Raw genomic sequence first — 8,826 nt, 5'->3', positions numbered from 1 at the left:
GGCCAGACTATAGTTTAAAAAATACTATGAACAAATTCCTGTGCACACTGCACATATCTTATTTTGAAGTAAAAAAAACAAAACGGCAAAAACACCCGCATGTGGCCCGCGAGGCCGTAGTTTGAGGACGCCTGATTTAGACACACCGTTTCTTAAACTACTTTTGTTTTCTATAAATTTAAGGAAGGATGTCACAGACTCTGGGAAATCCCACGTGTCTTTTCATGCTACACCTACAGTTGTGAGAAAGCACATTTCAGACAGTAGGGAAAACCCATAGCTCACCACAATAACACATTGTAAATTGTCTGGGCCACTGGAGCATAAATTAAAGGGAACTGGAGTGGTGGAGTGATTAGAAGTCAAGAGGAAGGGGGCGGAGACAGCATTTGTGACTATAAATGATGAGCTCTCTCAGAGACTGAGCTAGAGCTCCAGCAAAGACATTCACTGTAGATTGGCTTGACCTGAGATTAACCAGAGGATATTGGCTAGCATAAAGATGAACTCTGAAGATTGTTCCCTAACAGAGAACAGCTCCTTGGAAAGAGGACGACAAAGTAAGTCAGATCTTGTTTTCATATACTGCTTATAACTATCTATATAGATGATATATACAGGGAGGGCCAAAGGTAGGTTTACAGTTGTAAGTACATGAAACACAGAGTTTTATTCTGATATTATTATTTGATTAATTACTGTCTTATTTTTCCATACAAACAACTGTAAACCTACTTTCGACCCCCCCTCCTCCACCCCGCCCCCCTGTAACAGGACTTAGAACTTAGGGAAGAAAATGAGCCTTTGTCATTTGAAGAACTTGATTACATTCTATTTCAGTCAGGATAAAAGAGAAAATGGGAAGAAGTAAACCTATTTCTTTTTAATCTATGAAAAGATAGGATTCCTGAAAAGAGGGGAAACACAAAGGTGCATTTGAGAAGCTTTTCAAAGATGTGTTTCTTTGTTTCAATTTATATTATCTCATTTTTTAGATGAAATTATAAAACTCCCTGCTCTAGCCCAGTGCACTCTCTATAATTTTTCCATATCCATCTGCACATATTCCAGGAAGCATTGACTTTTTTTACAAAAATTCTGTGTAGCACATAAGCCATTATGCTCTTGACTGCCTTCACTTTGTATCTTTGTGTGCTTTCTGCGTGCCTCGCCTTATGTTCTCATGCCAGCATCTTCTAGTTGCTGAAAATAAAGGTTTCCAATCTTTGAGAGAATAGCCATCTAGGCATCTTTACATTTACAGTGTCAAACGGTCATTTATTCAGAGAATGTCATGAAATAATTCTTGAAAATGCCATCTTCTGCTTCTATAACCTTTATGGGACTCTATTTCTACGTTTCATCCTTCAGTTTCACGCATCCAGTCGCTGGCTTCATTTTCCAAATGAATCAGACATGTTTCTTTCTTTTTTTCATCAAAATGTGACTAGAGTAGCTGTATACTATTTCCTCTCTTCTACTTGTCTATTCTGTTCAGAGACCTATTCTATTTATTATACCAGAATTTTCCCATTGTTTTTCTATAACTTATTTCTATGAGGCTTTTTTTTCATTTATGCCTCTTCCTTTTTGAATCATTGAGGTACCCCAAAACCTAATATGTAAGCAATACAGTTTATTTGTAAGCAGTAATTAAGGGATGCGTTGTGGATAGCAGAGCTGAAAAAAATCTAGAGGAAGGATTGTTTTTAGAGTGTGTGTCCACTAAACTGTTTTGCATTAGAAAAGCTTTGATTACCTCCCCTAAACCCATCTTTCACTTTAGAACACAAAATCAACTACGGATAACAAGTGCAAACTATACAAAATTTCTGGTAACCATATAACCATAACTTTACGGACTAGTTGAACTACCAAAAAGAAAAATAATTGTAATAGTAAAACTACTCAATAAATAGAGGGCATTGTTGCAAAAAAGGTCCTAATTCAGGAATTCTTAACTTTTCCTGAGATCATCCCCATTTTCTGTTGAATGTTTAGTTTATGCTGCCTTATACATACTTTATTAGTATGAAAAAACACTGTGCATAACCTTTAGGTGACTCACTATGTAATGGTGGATTTATTTTCAATTTCTCCATTAATGGACAGAGACCATAATCAGAGCGGAAGTACACTCTTGCGGGGAGTGTTTTGTCACCTAGGTGATAAACCAAACTGAGCAACAACAGCCCTCACTAATGGATATAAAGTACAACCTGAAAATCATCTGCACAGTTTACCCGCTGGCTAGGCCAATAGACTGAAGTGGGCTTTGGAGTCCCTGAGCTATCTGGATGCGTTAATTCTGGCTCGGGAACAGGGGCTGTGTTGCTGCATTGAGGCTAAGAAGCATGACGAGAAGTGAAACTAGACAGAGAGCTCTGAACTTGCTATCTACCTACCACCGGCTCCTTCCGGTAACAGTCGGATTCTGGTGAAAAAGGGGAGATTGGCTTTGAGAAGCTGAAAGAAATAGAACTGGATAGGAGCGAAGTAAAGGCATCTCGTGAAAAATCCGAATGCAGATCTACGCTGGGAGAAACAACCCCTGAGGCAAGCAACATCCCTTAGCCCAGTTTAACTTCAGAGAAATGTTTTAAGGAAAAATACATGCATTTCAAGATATGTGCTCCTAATTGTAAAAGCCATCCATATTCAAAAACACGGTATTTTCTCATTTTGAGACTGTTTTTATGGTAAATTTTAATATCATTCACATAGCAGTTTTGCATTTCAGTTTCTCAGAACATAAAAGGTAACTATGTATTTCTTGTGAGGCCAAAGTTTTTTAAAATGACAGCAAAAATCCAATTCAAACTCTGAGCCACAGGTTCCCATGCTCTCCTTTCTCCATTATTTATTTATATTTTGGAACAGATACCCTTCTAGATTTTCTTTGGTGTGAGTCTGTGTAACTAAGAATCATCACTAAGACATCATATTTATATTCTAAATCCTTCCACAGAAATATTTTTATTGGTGAAATCAAAATTTTACTTTGTTTTAGCATTAACCAAAGGATAAATGGGGAAAAAATAACTTCTTCCCAATGTTTGGTCTTTAATACTGTTCTATTTCTTCTATTACTTTAAATTATCTTGAAAATTCAAATATTTTACTGTTCATTCACATGTTTTAACTGTGGTATAGTTTACATAGAATGGATGCATAGATCATAAGTGTGCAGTTTAATGAGGTATAGTTACAACTCCAATCAACATTTGAAATTGTCATCTCTCTAGAAAGTTCCCCTGTATTCCTTCCTACTCAGATTACCTTTCCTACACACATAAAAGCTTTCACTTTTCTGGATTCTGTCACCATAGCTTAGTTCAGCTATTCTTAAATGTTACATTAAATGAAATATGCAGTATGTAACTGTAGGTGGACTTTTTCACTCAACTTTTTAAAATTTTTCCATTTTTTTGCATGTATCAGTTGTTCTTTTTTTATGTTTTTTTTTATGGATAATAGCATGATTTGTTTACCAATTTTCCTGTTGCTGTTTATTTGGGTTATTTCTAGAACTTAGCTCTTAAGAATAAAACTGTTATGAACATTTTTATGCAAAGCATTTTTGAGACATATTTTCATTCCTTTTGAGAAAATACATAGGAGTAGAATTGCTGGGTCACCGGGTAGGTGTATGCTTGATAGTGTAAGAAACAGTTTTCTAAAGTTGTGTTGTTTTTTTTCATTTTACTCTTCCAACAGTAACTTATGAAAATTTCAATTGTTTCACATCTGTACCAACTTTACCAAAAATTATTATCAATTGTTTTTATTTTCTTTCGTGCTAGTTATAGATATTAATATATCAATTTAATATTTTTTATTATACTATCCCTCATTTATTCTCATTTACATCATTACTCTTAAACAGTTAAATAGTAAATACAGAGAGGTTAAGGGATTATGGTTAGGATTTTTTAAAATATGTCATCTAGGGTAATCAGGTATTTAATAAATGTTCTTATTAGATTAAAGCAATAAAACTATGATAGACGCAGAATTTTCATAGCTACTAAGTACATATGTTGGGAAGATATTTTATGATCTCATCATTACGCCTATATTGTTTCATTTATAGTCAAAAGAAATTATCCAAATTCACTCAAAATCTGGGGGAAACTGGCATAAATTTTATAGACACATTACTTTTTAAATTAAATACTGCAAGAAAATATCAAATGTCCCCACCTTACTTCTGTAGTCTGCCTGAACTCACATCAACGTTCTCTCTTCAGATAATGCTGCCAGCCTTCACTTTGCAACCCATCATGAAGGGTCCCTTCAGGTTCCTATCCCATGTGCTGTACTGAATGTGGTCATCATCACCGTGCTGATCATAGCTCTCATAGCTTTGTCAGGTGGGTCTGCACTTCATGAATTCATCGAGTCTCTTTGCTGAATCTGTTGTAATTTCAGCTGAAATCAGTGGGATTCCTTGGTCCAATTAATCAGCAATTCTGAGCAATTTAGCAGCATCCCATGTATCATACATGGTGGATTTCCTAAAAAATACTAATACAATTCCATGTTCCTTGGGCAATTAATATAATGCCATTTAGAATTTTCTAGAGCTTTTCTTTTTTATTAAATGTATTGGGTGACATTGGTTAATAAGATCATATAGGTTTCAAGTGTACATTTCTATGATACATGATCGGTTATATGGCATTGTGTGCCCATCACCCACAGTCAGATCATCATCCGTCACCATATATTTATCCCCCTTTACCGTTTACTGCCCTCCAACCCCTTCCCTCTGAAAACCACCATGCTGTTGTCTGTGTCTATGAATTCCAGTTTTATATCCTTCCTTTGTCTCCACAACTCGGGGGCCTTTCTATAAGTATGAAAAGTGTCTATGATGTATGATTACTGTGGAAGAAAGTTACATTACTATGGGTTTAAATATGAAATGACAGGAGCTGACTTAGATGTTAATAAATCAACAGTAAATTAGAAAAAATGTGGGCTTCACATTCATTATTGACAGAAAAATGTAATATCTAAGCCATAGATTAATCAAGATTTGGTCAGTCTTTTGTCTTCAACTCAAAGACTGCCAAATTGTGGCTATCAATAGTTATGACTGTATCTAGAAACACCCAGAGTCCATTGTCATAAGGTATTCAAAGTATACCACTATACCAAGATGCATTAGTGTCTTTTACAAACATTATATTTATAATTTTATGAAACTTTTCCAGTCATAGATCTTTTTGTGTTCTGAATTACTTCCCTGCAAATAATTAAATAATTCTCTCCTTCATCTTCCAATATAGTGTTTTGTCTCCTGAAAGTTTAAATCCCTCCACCTCTGTATTCAGATTCAAAACCCTTCTTGAAATTTATAAAGCACTTTACCCTTTCTAGTCCAAGGCTGTTTTTAAGATTTTTTTTGTCTTTTTTTTTTTTTTTACCACTTTTGGACATTATGGCCAAAGAGCCACCTCCTTTTCTCTTACTAGTATACCCTGTCCAATGATGATTAGGCACAATGGGAGATCTGATAAGATGAGGACCTTCCTTCTCATGCTTCTCAGAATTTGCCTTTTTGCCTTTCAGCCTTCACTTTATCACCTACCCCAAGAACTAGGTTTGCATGCTGTGGGTATTTAACTTACTTTGTTACTAAAACAATTTTTCTGTCCATAGTGGGCCAGTACAATTGTCCAGCGCAGTATATGTCTTCAGAACCATCAAACAGCCATGCTTTTTCATGCTCAGATGATTGGATTGGATATCAGAGGAAATGCTACTTTATTTCCAATATAACAAGGAATTGGACTTTGGCCCAAAACTCTTGCTTCAAACATGGTGCTACTCTTGCTCTCATTGATTCTGAACAAGACATGGTAAGATAGTATTCAAACACCATTTCATAAAATATTGCTGTTTTCTTTTATAGAGCTAATCTGTGGTTTCCTTCTGTTTCCTAATAAGTGAAGAAGACATTATACTTGTGTCCATGTAGGAACATTTAGTCTGAGGTCAAATGAGGGTTCTATTTAGTCTTGTAAATTTGATTTGGATGCCTAGCCTCAAAGGCTAGAAATCCAAATGAGTCAATTCTATACAGAGCTAATGAATGATCAGCTGTTTTACCTCAGATGCACCTTTTGAGAAGCTGATTTTGAGAATTTATTACATATATTTACCCATAACGGCTGTTTAACAGTACCCCCTTTGTCATTTCTTCAAGATCTTTTTAAAAAGATATGTGGGTAGAGCTGAACACTGGATTGGGCTGAAAAATGATGCTGGTCAGACATGGAAATGGTCAAATGGCAAGGAATTTAACAACTGGTAAGTTTCAAGATGTTTCTTTATCTTTCCCAGGCTGGTAGCTCAGGGAAACCATTTTCCCTGTTTCCACTGTTCGCTTTTGTATGCTTATACTCTTTGGAATTCTTTAAAGAAAAGCTTTCATATTTATCATTTTGCTCTTTTCATCTACTTGGAATTCATACAATAAATGCTTCTAGTAATTTTATCTCAGAAAAAAAATTAGTGTGAATAGAAGACTCCGAAATATTCCAGGAATAATTGTGATGATAAAATCTAACATTTCCATTCTCATATTAATATTTTACTGATGAACTAGTTTATGACAAACAATTCCCTCTTACTCTTTCCCTGTTCTCATCTCCACAGGAATAAAGAACAATATTTTCATACCTAATTACCAGCTTCTATGGACCTGAAGGAAAACTTGCCCCAGAATTAAAGATTCTGGCTTTATTTTATTATTATTTATTTTATTTTTTAAATACAGGTTTTACTGATTTCAGAGAGCAAGGGAGAGTGAGCGAGAGATAAAAACATCAATGATGAGAGAGAATCACTGATCAGGGGCCTTGTGCATACCCCCTACTGGGGATTGAACCTGCAACTCAGGCATGTGCCCTGACCAGGAATTGAACCTTGACCTCCTGGTTCATAGATCAATGCTCAACCACTGAGCCATGCTGGTTGGCCCAAATGGATACACTTTACTCTTAGCTTTGTACCTTCCTTCCACATACTCTTCCTCTCAATCCCTGTCTCTTCTCTCTCTAGATTAGTCTATGATCATTTGACTGGCAAACTTGCTTCAGGCATTTCTACTCAGTAAATAAATAAATAATGCAGAGGCCACTGCTACCACAAAGTTTTTATGTTCATGTAACTGAGTGGAAATGATGAACTGAAAGTAATTCTCAGTTTCTTTATTGTTTGACAGGTTCAACCTCACAGGGTCAGAGAACTGTGCATTTCTGAAAAGCACAGAGGTCAGCAGCACAGAATGCGGAAGGCATTTACATTGGATATGTAGCAAGCCCTTCAAACAATGAGGAGCCATGTTTGCTTATAGACTATCACATCATGGAACTCAAGGCAATTCGTGTCGATGGATGCTGCTCTATGGACAGATGTTTGCCATAAGGACTTTTGTGGAAAAAAACTTGCTATGATTTTGGAAACTTTCTTCCAAACAAGACTGTGGAAGAAAGGCAGGGAGATTGCAGGACTATCTGCATTTGCAGAGCACCCTTGTTGTGACCTGAAAACATCACCGGTTGATGGATATTTATGTCCAAGATGGAGAAGAATGACTTTAAACCTTTTGAATGCACTTTATACTTTTTCAAATTCAAAAATAATATAATAGCTAGGTTTAGAGTTATTATTTATTGCCGAATGACTAGCAACGATGAGTGTCCTTCACGCATTTGCACTATTAGAAGGAATTAGATGGCAGTATTAAAAACTGAATGTAAACAAAAGAAATTTTAACTGGTAACGCAGATAGTTAGTCTAAATGCATTTGTTAAACTCAGAGAACATTTATAGGTGGACAAATGCTTATGAAACTAAGCTTTGTAATGATTCTCTCTTTTTGGAGAAGTTTGCCAGGCTACTTTGTCACTTTTTCCTCCCAAAAGACTGGGATGACCACATATTTATGTTGTTTGTTTTTACTTCTTCAATGTCTTTTCCAATGGTACTTAATTTTTGCCTTTAAAACCTTATCCACCATATTTTACAAAGATAAAAACAAAACCAAAGAGCGTGAGAAATATTTGTAAAACAGATTAAGTGTTGGAAAGTGTGCAATATATGATGTGGCAAATCCCTATTAGAAAAAAATTCTGTATTGTTCAAACCTAGAATAATACAATATCTGATTATAAATTTGTGCCTCTCCTAATCAATGTTATCACATCTAGTACTTCATGTGATGTGTTTTTAGTGCAATAAAGTGTTTGTTTGTTTGTATTTTGTATTCAGTGCAATTATAAGCTGCTTTTATGTATGTTAAAATAAAAACAGAAACAAAATGATTTCTGAGAAGTGTTTGCTCCCTTAAAATACACTAAAAATAATGTCATACTAGAAATAAGAAAAACAGAATGCTATAACATTTTTTCAAAAAGCTATCTACTGTAATCTTAGCTTTATAGTGTGGTTTCTACTTTTTGAATTGTTTTTACATATCTGTTTCTAAAAAGGCCTTATCCATTTTTCTGTATAATAGGAGATGCTCAGTAAATATTATAATTGACTTGAAAAGAATCTATGCCATTTAAAATGTTTCATCTCTATTATTCTTTATTGTTTGTCACCCTCAGACTAAAGAAACATAAGCCTGATCGGTATGGATGAGTTGATTGAACGTTGTCCCTTATACCCAGTGGTCACCGGTTCAATTCCTGGTCAGGGCACGTGCCTGGATTGCAGGCTTGATCCCTAGTAGAGGGTATGCAGGAGGCAGTTGATCAATCTTTCTCTTTCATCAGATGTTTCCCTCTTTCAAAAATCAATACAAAATTT

General features: G+C 35.3%; 1 protein-coding gene across 1 annotated transcript; it reads left to right on the top strand.

Annotated features, from left to right (window-relative positions):
- Positions 1-502: 502 nt before the first annotated feature.
- CD69 (CD69 molecule) lies at positions 503-7,346 on the top strand (the record flags this gene model as incomplete). Its single annotated transcript, XM_079775262.1, has 5 exons — positions 503-560; positions 4,251-4,373; positions 5,668-5,867; positions 6,215-6,318; positions 7,235-7,346. 5 exons carry the CDS (start codon positions 503-505, stop codon positions 7,344-7,346), a joined length of 597 nt encoding a protein of 198 aa, XP_079631388.1.
- Positions 7,347-8,826: the final 1,480 nt, after the last annotated feature.

Source organism: Cnephaeus nilssonii (genome assembly GCF_951640355.1).
Source record: "Cnephaeus nilssonii genome assembly, chromosome: 6".
NCBI lineage: Eukaryota > Metazoa > Chordata > Mammalia > Chiroptera > Vespertilionidae > Cnephaeus > Cnephaeus nilssonii.
This window is presented reverse-complemented; position numbering and strand designations above follow the sequence as displayed.